An 18144-nucleotide genomic window follows, 5' to 3' on the forward strand; every position below is an offset into this window, starting at 1 on the left:
AAATTCTTACTGGAGCGTGACAAAGCCTACGAATTTTAGGAAAGCAATACTCCATATTGGTAGCATCCGGACTTTGTACTGTCGGAGGACTTCTATACAGTCGTGTGCTGGGCACCATTTACCAGATGGAACACATTTCACATATTCTCGTCAGACTACTCTAAAGATTAAGCGCTTATGCCCAAACCGTTTAATTTTGAAGAAATAAAGAGAAGCCGAGCGTAATGTTAAAAACCTTTACTTGCATTTTCAATAAATAATTTACAGTATCTACATGAGGCAATGAGCATATCTAAGAACAATGTTTTTATTGTGTTTTCCCTTTTGCCATTGTGCGATCTCTACATCCGTCAGGTCAGTCTTGGCAGATTTCAGACAGTAAACTTAATAAACCAAACCAGAATAAAGTGCGTCACTTAGTTTCTTTTTCGGAACATTGATTTACCAGTTTATGATTAACTCTATAATGACAGTGGTGTGAACTGCTAAACAGGCAAGTCAATGGAAACCTATGTATAAGCAATATTCAACAAACTACACACAGTCAGACACACCTTGAAACATGCTGGGATATAGCACTTGGTATGAAATATGAACAAGAATTGTGGTAGATGAGATCAACCATTGGGACTCCTGGAATTCATAAGGAATCACAAGAAAAATCTTCGGGCTCCAATGATTTTCTAATAGGAGTTTATTGCTATGGAATAACCAGCTGCATTGAAAGCTACACCATTTTTAACTTTACACCATCTGAACAGTCATTGTGTTTTTTTGAAACAATTAGTGATGAGCGGGCACTACCATGCTCAAATGCTCTGTACTCATAACGAGCAGTTGGATGCTCAGATGGACATGACTAAAGTACTCGAGTAGAATGACTGTTGGTTCTTATTTTTCAAGAGTTCTGCCTTCACCCTGGGAGCTGGATATCAGCTTCTGGACAAATCATGACTAAATAACCACTAGCATGGTTCTTGTAATGAGCAGTTTGATGCTCGGATGGGCGTGACTCAAGTATAATGAAAGTCAATGGGGGACTTGAGCAATTTTCCCAGACGTTTTCCTGGAACAAATGCTAGAGTTGCTCATAGACTTCCATTATACGCAGGTACTTGAGTCGTGCCCATCCGAGCAACCAACTGCTCGATAGGAGTGGTAGTGCTCGCTCATTACTAGTTGTCCACTACATGACCAGCCCTTTATCAAACTCAGTCTTTCCCCTCAGTAAAATATCAGCTATATCCGATGCTGGTGCCATTCCAGTGGAGTCGGCACTTTATCTCCCGGGGTTCTCTTTTTCCAGATGTAATTGACACTTGAAGGAAGTGACAGCTGCAACTGCTCTCAATTCCTCCAGATGTCTTGTTTTGTCCCAAGGTAGGGAGAGTGAAGCCAATGCTGACTGGTCACAGGGATCGTATGACAATGTCACCCAACCACCAGGAGCCACTGCCGAAACTGCTGGAACGGTGCCGAGCAGAGGAGAGTATAGGTGATATTTTACTGGTGGTAAACAGTAATTAAAAAGGGTTTATTCAAGTAATGCCTTAAAGGGAAGCCATCAACAGAAAATGACCTAATGTTTAAACATGGTTTTCTTTAAATATCTTTCTTCCATATAATCTATCTTTATTAAAAAACAAACTTTGTAATCTTGCAATTTTCACACTGGTCACAGGGGCTTTTCAAGACTCCTACTTTTTGTCCTTTCAGAAACTTTTTAGCAAAGCTCCTTAGAAATCAGTATCACCTTTATATCATCAATGACCGGTAACACCTCCATACACCACTGATAACACAGGATCCACCAATGACAATAGTCGATGTCACAGCTAATAGTCGCTCACAGTTGTCCCCCCTTTCAGAATGACATTTGTACATGCTCAAAGAGATGCTTCAACACAAAAACAGATGGGTAGGGGTCTGACCATTGTTACTATGTGCATGTGTTGCTTCCTGAAACAAAAACAAAGTCTAAAAAAGCCCAGTGGACAGTGTGAAAATTGTAATATTCTCGTTTTTTTATTTTTGATAGAGGCTGACATGTTAACATTTTTTTAATATATATATATATATATATATATATATATATATATATATATATATATATATATATATATATATATATATATATATATATATATATATATATATATATATATATAGATAGATGTTGTTGTGTGTAGTTACCAAGTGTTTGTGTAGGGCGCTGTACATGTTCTGGGTGTTGTCTGGGTGTGGCGGGGGGTGAGAGCGGTGTTGTATGTGTGTTATGTGTGTTGCGTTGTTTGTGGAGCATTATATATATGTATATACACACACACACACACACACATACAAAATCCCATTTTATCTGAACAATGTCACTTCCTGATGATACGTTCATGTTAAACCTTCTACCATGACATGAGGAGCAATGCCAGCTGGATTATTGCCTTCCTGAGTGCCAGTTACCTGAAAACTGTACAATCCAGGACCAGTTCATGGTTACAAGTCCGTAAAGACTATGTACACTGAAGGCCATCTGAATGGCTATTTCACAGTGGATTTGTGAACACATTTCTGTATGTTCACTATCTTAATTGGGGGGCCAAGATGGATTCTATATTAAGTTACTTCAAAATTAAATTTCTGACTATTCATTTTTGGAAATTATTAGATTTTTCCATCAACTGGCGACTTTTTTTTTTCTTTTTGGGAGGGGGGTGGGGGAGAAAAGCAAGATATGCATAAGATGATCACGCACATTAGATGAATGTCATCCAAACATGTCAGTTTCACAGATCAGTCAGCCTATAATATGCATTGGGGATGTCCTGACTGACCCATATGTGCAGATTAGAAAAAGAAGGGATGGGAATGCTGATTTTCAACATGCCCAATCCCATTGTCCTTACAGAAGTGTCTGGCAGCAACTTACTCCTCTGTGGCCGGTTACACACGGTCTGCATTACATTAGAATACCTGACTACTGGTCTTCTGATATCACCCAACTGCCTCACATATGTCTAGGAGACCGTTAGCTAAGGCAAGACACCCGGCGGTCAGGCCAGGAATCCCAACCCAAGCATGTGTGACACCGGCCTTACTGGGAACTTATGATGCACACATGGAGAGGGAACTAAAGTATGTCCAGTCTTTGTTTCTATGTACTTTGGATTTCTGAAAATCGGTGGGCCCACAAAATGGCACCCATCTAAAACACAAAGTATAAAATTTATCCCCAAGTGCCTCAAATGTCTGTGGCACATTAGGATCGGTTAAAATGCAATTTAATGACATGAAAAGTAGTTACCACATCTATTACACTGGAACACCATTACAGATATCCTATTTACATTTACACAATAAGAAAAAAACAAAAACTACAAAAGTTACACATTTTACAGACAAGATAAATTATATCCATCACGAGTTGCATTATTTTGCTTTACATCTGACTCCTAAAGGTTTATATGTACACTATACATCTGCTCCAGTAATCAGTGTCATACCAGTAAACAGCCTGTACTATGATCACGGGTCTAAAGACCAAGCTCTTCTACACATCCCCCTAGACTTTATAGCCATAATATAACCTGCCACGAGAAGTGGCATCATGGTGACATGAGCACTCCGAATCCCATTCCCAAGGCTCTTTGAACTATCTGCCATGTTGTTCCTACCTGCTCTTATCTGGATGCATCTGTAGCTAAAGGGAAGCAACATGTACCTTGACCAACACGCTCATAAAAGTTCTCTCTTAACAGCGAGATCTGACATAGTAAAATGCTCCGTAGTAACACAGATCTGCAAAGATCCTTGTTTTCAAGGTCTTGAAATTTTTCATTAGCCACAAAGGTTTGCTTGAAAACCAGCATGTTTCAATCCAAGTTTTGTTGTATTTACCACAACTACATAAGTATAGTGGATATGGAAAAGCTTATTGCTGCATGTCCACATACACAATGGTCATTGGTCATGGAACGTCTGATACTAGAGAGGCACCATTAAAGTCATCATGCACTTACATCCTATTATGAATCACGAAAGCCACGTTCACAAAATACTACATTTCACAGCCACCATGATATCTGCAGTACCAGGTTAGCCAGAGGAAACAGTCTTCTCTCGGCGACTTCTATAAATGAGGTATGGTTCACATAAGCTACACTTGGCAGATTTTATGGACAGGCAACACTCATGCGCCGTAATTAATCAGGCATCAAAGAAGATGCATAAAAAAGATTAAATAGGTCTCAATTCAGCCCATTTCCTAAAGGGTTAGACACCTTTCCTACAGCGATGAGACACCTTCCTTGACGAGAGATGTGTTTCATCGGTGACCTTTCCATTCTTTGTAGGCTTTAACATAGCTTGACTAGAACAAACTCGTAGAAGAGATGGCGATTCCAATTGCCTGGGATCGGTGATGGTTGTACTTGATGAAACACAGTAGGCCAAAATAGAAGTGTCACACATTGTGCTTTCACAGAAACAAATGCATCTTGAGTAATTGAGCCTGCACCTCTTCAACTGCCTCACTACAACTCATTTACACAGTAAACATAACATTACAGCAACACTGTGCAACACTGAAACACACACACAAAAGCCACAAGGAGCATGGCCATCCCCAGGCCGGATGGAGGAGCTGCACTTCCAGACCCCAAATCTGTGGTCCTTTCAAACAAATGGAGTTTATCCTTGTTGGAGTGTAATAACTTCACATCCTCAAAGGCATAATAAGCAGCTAAGGTGAAATTCACATCCCCGGTCGTAAGGAGGTCAAAGACACAGGACTGGAAGTAGAGGTCCTCAACGGGCAGCTTTTCTTTGCATTTGGCTCCTGCCATTTGAGGGGTGAATGAGGAGCCAACTGACCCAGTCCCATGTTTCTTAGAGCCAGTATCTGGGGTTTGAGAGTGGAAGGTTCGAAAGTCAATTTGCTGGTTCTGAGGACAGCCCTGGAGGCAAAGATAAAGTCCTTGGTTTTCTTTGTCCTCCACTGCATTCACCACCTCCTCGGGCATACGTACTGCAAAGGTCAGGTAACGTCCAACTTGCCGCACCACTATTGTGGTACCAATATATTTGGCTTGTATTTCTATGTGTTGACCAGACACTTTTTCTACAATTTTCAAGCTGTTTGCGCCACTCTTGTCTCCACCGTTTTTCGAGCCATCTACAAAAGCAGCTGGAAGCTCATCCATTTCAGCCTGGTAAACCTTCTGGTCCACACACTCTTGGAAATTCTTAAATATTATTGTGATCTGAACAAACAAAATAGAAAAGAAATATAAAATTATGCGAAATATTGCTTCTTTGTTTTAAGCAGATCTGCATATTAGATATGTATGGAATTGTACTGAATATGTAATTAAGTACAAAATGTTTAGAGGATTCCTCCATGGATAGGGTTTTAGGCTAACTAATCAATGGGACAAGATTATGTTTTAACAGTTTAAGATATTAAAGTAAAAAAGTCTTGACAAAGATATAAAGGCTCCAGTGATTTATTACAATCTGCATTTTCTTACAAGCATCTACAGGCTTTCACCTATTGGGACACATGTCTATCTTAAAAAGGTCTAACGAGTTTCACAAGATCCTGAATAATGAGGATAAGAATCAAACGATCAGAAACATGTACAAAAAGTGACAACCATCTTTATATACTTCTAAAATGCCTACTCACAATAAAGTCATTTTTGCCATTACTGACTCTTTGGAGATCTTTTTGTAAAGTAGCTTTACAAAACTGTTCCAAGTTGTTATAATGTGAACCTGAATATTACAATGAGCTGCCTGGTATAGAAAACACTGATTCTGAAGGAAATGTTATCCTGACAGCAGGACACCTTGTGTTAAGGTAATCATTGAAGCAAAGGAGTTAAATTAAAAATAGCCCTATCCCCCTGATTCCTGACGCCATTTATCTGAGGGGAGAGTTGGGAGGCTCTAAGACATTAGGATATAGGCATGACTTAACTTATGGGGGTTATCCACACTAAAGGGTGCTTTACACGCTGCGACATCGCTAGCGATAGCACCCGCCCCCGTCGTTCGAGCGCCATTTGGTGATCGCTGCCGTAGCGAACATTATCGCTGCGGCAGCGTCACAAGCACATACCTTTTCAGTGACGTCTCTGTGACCGCCGAACAATCCCTCCTTCAAGGGGAATGCGTTCGGTGTCATAGCGACATCACTGCGGCGTCACTAAGCGGCCACGCAATAGCAGAGGAGGGGCGGAGATGAGCGGCCGGAACATGCTACCAACCTCCTTTCTTCCGCATTTGCCAGTGGACGCAGGTAAGGAGATGTTCGTCGTTCCTGCGGTGTCACACATAGCGATGTGTGATGCCGCAGGAATGACAAACAACATCATACTTGCAGTAGCAACGATATTTTGAAAAGGAGCGACGTATCAACGATCAACGATTTTTGACGCTTTAGCAATCGTTGATCGTCGCTCCTTGGTGTCACACGCTGCGAGTGTGTAAAGCACCCTTGAGAAAAGACTGCACTCTATATGATTGTAGAATGTCACATGCGCACACTGTAAAGATTACCCAGTGTGCGTGGGCGGTCACATGCCCACTAGACATTTCTATGATAGAACAGTGATCAGCGGTGGGGAGTGGAGTCTGCGTGTGAGCAAAGTGACAGCAGAAATTACCTTTCAAGACTGGTCAACCACCTTAATATGCATGAAGCGTTACCAAAATGGAAACATCCAGAGTAGGTAAACCCTTAAAGTGTCAGATACCAATTTTAAATTTACTACCAGTATTATTAAATTAAGGTTAACAGGAAAAGGTGCATCTTTCCCTCTTGTTGTGTTAACCGATGCCCACACACTGCATGCCCTCAAGTATTGTTCCATGGTGCAGTTTGCTATTTATTGGGTCCCATGATTGATTGCTGGATTTTTGCTTGCACTATTACATCAGCTGGCTATCCCATTATTTTAACTTACAGAGGTGGCCCTCAATTGCACTACGTTTGGTTTTGTATTTGTTTCCTTGACACTTGCTCTTACACTGTACATTGTAACGTATTGAGAGCATTTCTCAAGTGTCCAGCACCATTCTTCTTGGCTTCTCATTGACGTCACTACAATTATGACTACCCGGCTCACTCTATGCTCCATGTGTGAGCAAGAAGTCTCTTTTACAATGCAAGTCTATGGAGCCTCGTTCTAACGCTCCATAGCTTTACATTATAAATCACTTCCGGGTCACACATGGAGCATAGGAGTGACCCTAACAGTTTGCAGAATGGTGACGTCAAGGAGAAGCAGAGAAGTCCGGCGCTGGACACTGTAGAGCATTACTCTCAGTGAGCATATGAATACATGCATATAAAACACATGTAACAAATTAAAAACAAACGAAAAACTTAGTGGAAGTGTTTCTTTAAAAATGCTTGTTCATGATTATCGTGCAGTGCAAGGAGTGGAAACCTGAAGGCCCCCATACCAATTAGACTGTTGGCCAATCTTGCCGATACCTGTGGGAAAGGCTTACGTCTAATGTGTATGGGGAGGCCTTTACTGTTGAAAGAACAAGAATGGGGCTTGACAAAAATTTAACTAGCAATTTTTGTGCCCAAATTAAAAAAATAATATATAATTAAATCTATTTATCCTTAGAGGCTTATCTGTTAACTAGAAGGTGGCCCGATTCTATGCATCGGGTATTCTAGAATTTACGTATTGTGTAGTTCATGTATGATTTTTGTTTATATATATATATATATATATATATATATATATATATATATATATATATATATATATATATATATATATATATATATATATATATATATAGATAGATGTTGTGTGTAGTTACCAAGTGTTTGTGTAGGGCGCTCTACATGTTCTGGGTGTTGTCTGGGTGTGGCGGGGGTGTGAGAGCGGTGTTGTATGTGTGTTATGTGTGTTGCGTTGTTTGTGGAGCGCTGTGTGTCTGTAGCGTTGTGTGTGTGTGTGTGTTGCGCGGTTTGTGTGTGTGTGGTGTGTTTTGGGGGAGGTATGTTTTGCGCAATGTGTGTGTTGTGCGGTATGTGCGTATATTTATGTATGCCGCGGTGTTTGTGTGTTGGGTGTGTGCAGCGTTGTCTGTGTGTGTGGGTGTCTGTGTAGGGTGGTGTTTGTGGTTCCCAGTGTGTGTGTGTCTGGTGTGTTGTGCAGTGCGCGCGCGCGTGTGTGTGTGTGTGTGTGTGTGTTGGGAGGAGGTGTGCACCTCCCATCGTGCTCCATCCCCCATGCTGCGCAGCCCCCATCGTGCTCCATCTCCCATGCTGCGCACTCCCAAACGGGCTCCATCCGCCATGCTGCGCACTCCCAAACGTGCTCCATCCGCCATGCTGCGCACTCCCAAACGTACTCCATCCGCCATACTGCGCACTCCCAAACGTTCTCCATCCGCCATACTGCGCACTTCCCATTGTGCTGCATCCCCCATGCTGCGCACTCCCAAACGGGCTCCATCCGCCATGCTGCGCACTCCCAAACGGGTGCCATCCGCCATGCTGCGCACTCCCAAACGGGCGCCATCCGCCATGCTGCGCACTCCCAAACGTGCTCCATCCGCCATACTGCGCACTCCCCATCGTGCTGCATCCCCCATGCTGCGCACTCCCCATCGTGCTGCATCCACCATGCTGCGCACTCCCCATCGTGCTCCATCCACCATGCTGCGCACTCCCAAACGTGCTCCATCCCCCATGCTGCGCACCCCCCATCGTGCTCCATCCCCCATGCTGCACCAGCATCAGCCTCTCTGCCCGCAGCATCAGCCTCTCTGCCCGCAGCATCAGCCTCTCTGCCCGCAGCATCAGCCTCTCTCCTCCCAGCATCAGCCTCTCTCCTCCCAGCATCAGCCTCTCTCCTCCCAGCATCAGCCTTTTCTGTTCCCAGCATCAGCCTCTCTCCTCCCAGTCTACCCCAGCCTCAGCCTCCCCCAGCATCAGCCTCTCTTCTCTCAGCCTCCCCCTCCCAGCCTTCCCCAGGATCAGCCTCTCTCCTCCCAGCCTCCTCCAGCACGCCGTGCTCCTCTGCCGACACTCACAGATCCGACCACATACACTCACACACACCCGATCGCATACACTCACACACACCCGATCGCATACACTCACACACACCCGATCGCATACACTCACACACACACACATTGATGATATTACACATATGCGCTCACACTCACAACATCCGGAGATACCACATGCTTCTGGCCATGTGATCCTCCGGCAGGTCCTGGAAGGTCACTCCACAGTATCGCCGCCGAGAAGCAAGCGATATCCCAGGATGTTGTGGAGTGTGTGGATGCGATGTGATGTGTGTGTGAGGTGTGTGTGAGAGTGAGTGTGATCTGATGTATGTGTGTGTGTTGTTATGTGTGTGCGTGTGTGTATGTTCCGCCGCTGCAGGACCTTGATGCGCTGGTAACTATGCTACCATGGTTACCAGCGTATCCCGTCCCCCGCTCGCACGGGAGCCCACACCAGCATACGGCGGAAGCCCCAGCAATGCGAGGGTATGTGTCGGCTGGGTTGGCAGCGTATGCTGATGTGGGCTCCCGGGGGTACAGTACTCACCTGGGAGTCGTGGCTCCATGTCGGTTCGGGGAATGCGTGCGGGGGGCGGGGCGAGAGCGAGCGTGCATTAAGTGAGGGGGGCGGGGCGTGGCCGAGTTGCCAATGCCTGCAGGGTGCCGGGGCGAGAGGCCAATCCGTGTGGGGGGCGGAGCCTGGGTGAGCGGCCGGCCAATCCGTGTGGGGGCGGAGCCTGGGCTTGCGGCCAATCCATGCGGGGGGGGCCATGGCGAGCCCAGCGGCCAATCAGCTTTGTGTCACCGTAAGGACACAATTTTGGAGCAAGACAGACAGACAGAATAAGGCAATTATATATATAGATCATAAAACCTGCATTTACCTTGCTGGTAGCTGTTGCAGTTGATCCTGGATGTACTGGAGTGTTAGTAACTTGTACATTCAAGTAATTATTGTCTATAAGAGGCCATGCCCCTTGAATTTTGCAGGTTTGGAAAGTGTCAGTAAACGTCCTAAGATGGGGGTCCCCAAAGAGACCACAATGGGTGTAATTAGGGGTTGCCAAATGCCGGTGAAAATTCTTCTCATAATGACAAATCTCTGGGCTGTCGGACCTTTCCTGGCTGTCCCATGGAGGTGGGGTACGCATACGTGGCGGGGACGTGGGGCCATCTTTGGAGCAGTTGTGTTGACTCATGAGGTCATCAATGCCATGGACAGCTGAATGGTAAGCCAAATCTCCTCTACAAAAGCGAGCCGTACGACGGGTGCAATGCGCATAGGTTCGCAGTGCCGTGCAAAATTCCACTGGGTCGTCAGCTCCTATGTGATGGGAGTTGGAGGTGGTTGACCAAAATTCAGAGTTACACTTCAGAATTCTACAGGGTGAGCTGCTGAAAGCTGAAAAACAAAAAGTGAATTCATATGGTCATTTTAGCCTTTATTGCATTTTATATACAGCATTTTTAAAATAATTGGCCATTTGTAAAAACGTAACATCGGCCCAAGCCCTCCAAAGCCAGGCCAGGACTAACCGCCGAGCCCAGACTTCTATAAGCACGTTCACACGACAGCCTGAAATGTCACTAGTGACGCTGCTCAGAAGTCCCATAATTCACACACGAGGTGCGAGGTGCCTCATATTTCCTTGACGTCACTAGTTCCTAGATGTTTGGACAATCTCTCGACCATTGGGAAAAATCTACCTCCGCTGTTTATGAACGGCCATTCTATGTTAATATTTACAAGTGTTCTTCAGCAGTTTTTTCCTAGTAACCTGTAAGTAAATTCAACATATTTGCAGTCCTGTAGTATTATTATGTGCTGGCTACAGAAAAGCAAAAAAGGTGGTTTACACAGGACTGAAAAAGTAGAAATGGAGCATGAAAGTGAGCGGCTATCACGTAGCAGGCAGTAAAACACAGTACAAGCTGGAAGTGCTTCACTAATCCTGACACCAGTCCCCACACCCACACAGCAACCACAATTTATTTGATGTTTATGAGATACAGATGTTTATGAGATACATACTTGTGAAAAGGAGGGGGATGGGGGAGCGGAGCCGGGGCGCTCTGGATTTCTGCAATATATTACTGAATGAAAAGCCTGCGAGACATCTCAAAGCTCGAGAGCAAGAGATGAAGCCGAAAATCACACAGTTTTGCGCAGAACTTTTTTTTTTAATTTCCTATAAACTAAAACCTTGCGGAGTCTAACCAGATGAAAAGTATAAAGCAAAGAATTGTATCCTTCCCAACCAGATTACGTAGAGTTCATGTTCTGCATAACAATGGTGCGTCCAAATACTGCACTGTGAGAACAGCGCTTTAAGGTACCGTCACACTAAGCGAAGCTCCAGCGATCCCACCAGCAACCTGACCTGGCAGGGATCGCTGGAGCGTCGCTACACGGGTTCCTGGTGAGCTGTCAGACAGGCAGATCTCACCAGCAACCAGTGACCAGCCCCCAGCCAGCAGCGACGCGTGGAAGCGATGCTGCGCTTGGTAACTAAGGTAAATATCGGGTAACCAACCCGATATTTACTTTGGTTACCAGCGCGCACCGCTTAGCGCTGGCTCCCTGCACTCCTAGCCAGAGTACACATCGGGTTAATTACCCGATGTGTAGTCTGGCTATGTGTGTAGGGAGCAGGGAGCCAACACTGACAGCGTGAGAGCGGCGGACGCTGGTAACGAAGGTAAATATCGGGTAACCAAGGTAAGGGCTTCTTGGTTACCCGATATTTACATTGCTTACCAGCGTCCGCAGAAGCCGGCTCCTGCTGCCTGCACATTCAGTTGTTGCTCTGTCGCTGTCACACACAGCGATCTGTGCTTCACAGCGGAACAGCAACAACTAAAAAATGGCTCAGGACATTCAGCAACAACCAGCGACCTCACAGCAGGGGCCAGGTTGTTGCTGGATGTCACACACAGCAACATCATTAGCAACATCGCTGTTACGCCACACAAGTCGTGCCTCAGCAGCGATGTTGCTAGCGATGTTGCTTAGTGTGACGTGGCCTTTAGAGTGTGGCACACACAGCCTTGTATAAAGAACAAGTCCAACTTGTCAAACAATAGTTTTAATACCTTGTTAAAATTGTGGCGTTAGTTAGGTCCAGTTTTCCCGGCCGATAATCGGCAAACGAGAAGTCAAACACTCATTCCTGATCCTAGGTCGGTCTAAAAATGTCAGCCGACGATCAAGCCAGAGGTCGGTTAGATGACTGATCAAATTGTATATGTCAACATATACTGATCATTGTAGGAAGCACATAGCCCTATGTAACCAGGGGATGTGCTGCCAATAACAAGCACAAGGTATTAATGATTGTTCAGTCTCCTCATGTGAATGGGATCTCACTCACACAAGCACCGATCATCTTGTTTACTGGCAGATATCTAAATGGGCCTTATGGATGCTTTCACATGCTGATTGTCTCTTCAGGGAGGAAGGAGACGAACTCTAGCGCCACCTATTGGAAGTAGCAATCCTAAAAGTCAAAAGTGGCTCTTTAACAATCCTTTTCATATCACCTAGGATTTATGCCAGATCAGAATCTCAATTTGCAGACACGGTGTTTCGGGATGATTGCCCCTCGTCAGTGTAAATTATGAGATGTGATCTGGCTGAATGAGAAGCTCTACTGGGGTCTAAGGGGAAAACTTTTTTCCTTGCGGAGACTGACAAACCAATCTGGCTGTCAGTGGTGAGGAGTATTATAGCTGCAATGCTCCTCTGGGTAATACCCAGAGTAGCATTGCAGCTATAAGACTCTTCACCAATGACAGCCAGATTGGTTTGTCAGTCTCCGCAAGGAAAAAAGTTTTCCCCTTAGTTCACATTCTGAAAATGTTTTGGTCCTATCAGACCAAGTTCAATCAGAATTGGTGTATATAAATTGGTTTAAAAAGGTGTCTAAAATGAATGTGTGATTGTAACATGTAACCTACATACAGCGCATACCGAAAGTAGAAAACAAAATTGATCCCGCTCACTCAATCCTCAGGAGAACACCCAGACCGGACGGTGCACAGACATAGTAGAGCAGGCAGGCACTCACATGAGCATAATAGACGGGATATTCAGCAAACATGTTCCGATCATGGTTAAAATCAGCAATTTTATTCAAAAAGTATTAAAATTTCCATCCGTATCTCAGGTCCATGTTAAAATCCAGTGAAAAGAGGTACAACAAGGACGTGTTTCGGACTGTGTGTCCTTATTCTCTCTGGAGTGTGACACTCGGGACCTCCATCGGTCAGCTGTTTCAGATACCAGCGGAGACCAAAACTACTCAGGTGTGGGAGCTGCACAGCACAGCTCCATCAACAGAATCAATCAGTGGCAGCAACTGAGCCCTCTACCAAATCAATCAGAAACAGCTGATTGGCAGGTGTCGGGGTCCCGGGTGTTGCACTCCCACCAGTCAGACTCGGATGACACATCCTATGGAAAGGCCATTAATGTTAAAGTCCTAGACAACCCCTTTAATTGCTATATTGTCTAGAAATAGTAATCTGTAGATTAAAAAAATTCTACATGCTAACTAATATTTTTTATTGATTTGTCTTATTTGGCAGGCAATTGAACTCAATGCAGTTTGCTTGGGGGTCCTAGGACCCACATCGATCATGCACGAGGCTATGTGCGCACGTGTGCGTATTGCATGCAGTTACGCTGCGATCTGCACCGCAGCGTAACTGCATGCGTCCTGCGTCCCCTGCACAGTCTATGGAGATTGTGCAGGAGCCGTGCGCACGTGGCCTATTAGAACGCAGCGATTCGGCTGCTGCCCAAATCGCTGCGTTCTAAGAAGTGACATGTCACTTCTTCCGTGCGGTTTGCATGCTGTTTATAGGGAGAGGCAGCATGCAGAGCGCACGTTCTCTGCAGGCACCATGCGCTTCAGAACGCAGCTTTTCAGCTGCGCTCTGAAGCGCACCTTTTCTGTGCGGTGCAGAGCGCACACGTGCGCACATAGCCTTAGACTTACGAGGAGTGTACAGCTCCCGGGCCCGGCCCGCGCACAGCTCCTGGGCCCGGCCCGCGCACAGCTCCCGGGCCCGGCCCGCGCACAGCTCGGAATACAGAAACAATAGTAGGCACAGGCTTTGTGCTCTCTTGTCTGAAGAGGTGTCAACTCCTTAAAGGTCTAGAGCGCAGTTGATAGGGGTCTCAGGACCCAGACCCCCATCGATCTGCAGCCAATTCAATTGCCTGTTAAATAAGAAAAAAAAATTAAAAATCAATAAAGTTTAGTCAGTCTAACTAAAATCTGCTCTGCATACGGTGTAATAACTTGTGCTTGGGCTGTGCTGTGAAATACAACCCTGGGGCGATGCAGGACAGCTGTGTTCCCAGGTGAGGCTGTTAGAGGCTCATTTCCTCCCACCTCCCTTCCCAAACAGCTACAGTATTCTGGAGCACATACTGGCTGCGGGCAGTGAAAGCATACGTCTGAGCGCTGCAGTGACGTGTCTACGTGTCTTGCAGCTAGTGAATGAATTGCTATTTTCTTGCCAAAAAATAAAGCAAACAAACAACTGAAAACTGATAGAATATTAAGCAGATCAAGCCTGATGACTGATGGACGGAGCTCACATGACACAGCACAATCAGCAACGTTAATGAACTACAACTCCTAGCAGGTACTTGCGTCCGGTCCTGGATAAGCATTTGCTTCTTTTCACACATCTTGAACTTCACAGGATTACATCCAGTTGAGTCCCTGGCATCTCTCCACCTCACCCAGCGAGCAAACACAGAAGTCATACAGTCAACAGTGTATAGAAACGGAGCTATAAATCAGGGTTGAGCTATGTAGCTGTAGAGGTGGCGTCAGCGATCTATAACTACCCAGTGCCAGTGTCTTCCCAATTCCTATTCTGGCCATCAATAATAACTGAAGAATTTCTAAGATCTTCAGTTCCTTAAACTAAATCTCAATCGTCCATAGCAAAAAGTAAAACGGATAAAGTTGGAATAAAAAAAAAATAAATAAATAAAAATAGGGTCTTTGGAAAGAAGAAGACGCAAGAACAAAATAGGCCACAGGCAGTCTTTGTAGGATGGCCGCCGACTATTTTATCGAAAGTTAGGACAAATTTTGTAAAGAGTTGCCTTCATAGAGGTCACTACCGAAGGGGCTGAAGTAGAAACCGCATCATTGCCCAGACACCAGAACCATGGCGCACAGCATAGCGGTACCAGACTCATGCCCTAATCCACAGAAGGGGGCTGGCTTAGCTACCAAAATAAGCAGCCCGCCAACTCTCTCCATCCACACGATGTACTGTATAATGCACAGGACAGAAAGTAAAGCTGCTGGGGCCTAGTGTGACCTAGGTTACCAGAGGATCAGGGCAATGGGCCTAAATGAACTCTCTTAGAAGGTTATACAACTCACTATTAAGGCTATGTGCGGCGCGCACACTGTGTCATGACCAGTGCGGAAAAGAACACACCCTCTGGCAGACGTGACGCTGCGTGTTGACCAAAAAAATGCATCCAAAACGCATGTATTTTGGATGCATTTTACATGCATTTTGGATGCATTTTTGTCAGTGCGTTCCCCCGGTAATTCAGCTCTGCTACATGTCCGCTGACAGCAGACACAGACAGAGTCGGGCGATGAGAAAGAGCTCGGATGAACTACACTCAACTTCATTGTCATCCCGTGGCTCTGTCTCTGTGTGCTGTCATGAACTCAGATGAACCTCCAAGGTCAGTGCCAGGACACAGGAGTCAGAGCTTCACCCGATTTCACTGAAATCGTGCGGCTCTCTGTGTGGCAGCCTGATTTGCGGTCACACGTGAAGGACTCATCTGTGATTGCAAATCCCCTGAATGACTACACTGAGCCGCGCGATCAGCTGTGCTTTCACGCAGGTTACTCGCGGCCACAGCTGCAGTCCTCCACCTGAGAGCGGTGGTCGCAGGTAACCTCATTGACAGCACAGCTGATCACGCTACTCACTTCAGTTGCTGCATGGAGCTCACAGGAGCGGCGGTGTTCTAGTGCCGCTCCTGTCAGCTTCCGATGTAGCAGTGCTGGAAGCGTCGTGGGACCTTGCGTGGATTATGTCGGATCTGGAGGTGTTTTTGAGGGATTAATAAAGGGGTGAAAGAGGTTTTTTTGTGTCTTTCATTACAAATAAAGGATTTTTTGGATGTGTGTGTTTATTTTCTTTAACTTACAGGTTAATCATGGAAGGTATCTCGGGGAGACGCCTCCCTTCCTAAGGGGGCGGGTCGTGTGGCGTCACAGCGACGTCACACGGTAGGCGGCCAATAGATGCGGAGGGTTGGAGATGAACGGGACGTAAACATCCCGCCCACCTCCTTCCTTCCGCATTGTCGATGGAGGCAGGTGAGGAGATGTTCCTCGCTCCTGCGGCTTCACACACAGCGATGTGTGCTGCCACAGGAACGAGGAACAACATCGTTGGTGCGACATTATGAAACACAGATCGCCGATTTACAATGATTTTGCGATCGTTTATCGGCGCATCTAGGCTTTACACGTTGCGACGTTGTTACCGGCGCCGGATGTGCGTCACTTTCGATTTGACCCCGACGATATCACAGTAGCGATGTCGCAACGTGCAAAGTACCCCTTAGCCATCGCCTGTGATACTCTCCAATACATATTTCATTAGTATAAATTGTGCAATTATACTAATTACTGAACTATTTTGACTGATATTTTACCATTAAGTAATGGATTTTTGCCTAATATTATAACCTTCACCAGTTTTACGGTCTGAGTTGTCTCATCAGACACCATAAAAGTGCAATAGAAATGACATTCCCTAAAATTAGGCTGTGTATACCTTAGAATGAACATAAAGAGCAGATCTCCAAAAGCCAGCGAGCCACCGCATACAAGATGCCGAGCTCAGTGCGAGACATTCGCTCAATGGCACAGTTGTTTAAAACCTGGAGAGATCACAAAACCTTTCAGTGTGACTCATGCCTGGCAGGAGAAGTTGGTATTGTTGGCATCCGCACCCTTAGAACTTTATTTACTTGGTTTTGACACAGAGGGGGAAGAAGAAAAAAAAAGAGGACGACAACATGCCAACATATCTTGGCTTGCAGTTGCCAGATCTTTCAACAGACCAACCAGAAGATTGAAAAGAAATTAGCTGATTGAAATGAACGCTAAAAAGATGTATTCCAAAGTTATTCTATTCCCTTCACCCGGTAAAAGGGAGTAAAAGAAATTTCAGCCATGTCTAGTGGCTTCAAAAGTGGGGGTCCTTTCAATAAACCAATTGGCAATGGCACCACCCTTCATATGTGACATTCGAGAGTGCCTCCGACTGCATAGAGCTCAATACATAAGAATGCTTATCAAATATACACTGTCAGGGAAAGAATGAACAGCTTGTGTTCAGAATAGGTTTCCTTTTATTGTTCTGTTTCCCCAAAAATAATACCTAGTAGAATTTATTTTTTTTCAAGTATGCTTAAAATATAAGCCCTACTCAAAAAATAAGTCCTATTTGTGGTTCCATAGGTGTCCAGGCATCAAGAAAAGTTAAAGAATATATTAGGATTCTTCATCAAAAAAACCAGACACCTCCAAAAAGAAAGCAGACGCCCTAAGAAGAAAGCAGACATCCCCCCCCCAAAAAAAAAAAAAAAAAAAAAAAAAAAAAAAAAATCACACTCACTAGACCCCCAACAATTAAAGTTGGCAAGTGCCAATGGTGGATGGGCTCTCACACAGAGATCTGCGTTGCTGTGAGGTCCCTCACTGTTCTAGCTTCACTGAACTACAGCTCTCACAAACATATCGGGTACCAGTATCACTCCGCGCAAGTGGTACTCGTTCCAGTCATCGGTGGAGGGGGGAGCCAAAAGCTGTAGAACGCAGGGGGGCCTGATAGAGATGCAGATTTGTATGTGAGAGCCCATTCACTTGCCAACTCTAATTTTTGTGGGTCTGATAAGTGCGATTTCTTTAGGTGTCTGCTTTCTTTTTGGGGTAAACTTAACAGTACATAGAGAATAATACATTTATGCAGGTAATATAAACCTTTGTAAATATTTTATGCATCCCCTCTCTATAGGACAGGTTCTGCACTATG

The 18144-nt window shown here is 45.1% G+C and overlaps 1 protein-coding gene across 1 annotated transcript in view; it reads right to left on the reverse strand.

The window, feature by feature from the left end:
• Positions 1 to 222: 222 nt before the first annotated feature.
• The window catches only part of RGMA (repulsive guidance molecule BMP co-receptor a), a 75077-nt gene continuing 57155 nt past the window's right edge, over positions 223 to 18144 (reverse strand). The window contains exons 3-4 of the mRNA XM_075345976.1: positions 9927 to 10444; positions 223 to 5255 (exon numbers count right to left, since the gene is read on the reverse strand). Coding sequence (XP_075202091.1) covers positions 4557 to 5255; positions 9927 to 10444 — 1217 coding nt within the window. The 3' untranslated portion in view covers positions 223 to 4556. The remainder of the gene's footprint in view (positions 5256 to 9926; positions 10445 to 18144) is intronic.

Source organism: Anomaloglossus baeobatrachus, chromosome 4 (genome assembly GCF_048569485.1).
Source record: "Anomaloglossus baeobatrachus isolate aAnoBae1 chromosome 4, aAnoBae1.hap1, whole genome shotgun sequence".
NCBI classification, from domain to species: Eukaryota; Metazoa; Chordata; class Amphibia; order Anura; family Aromobatidae; genus Anomaloglossus; species Anomaloglossus baeobatrachus.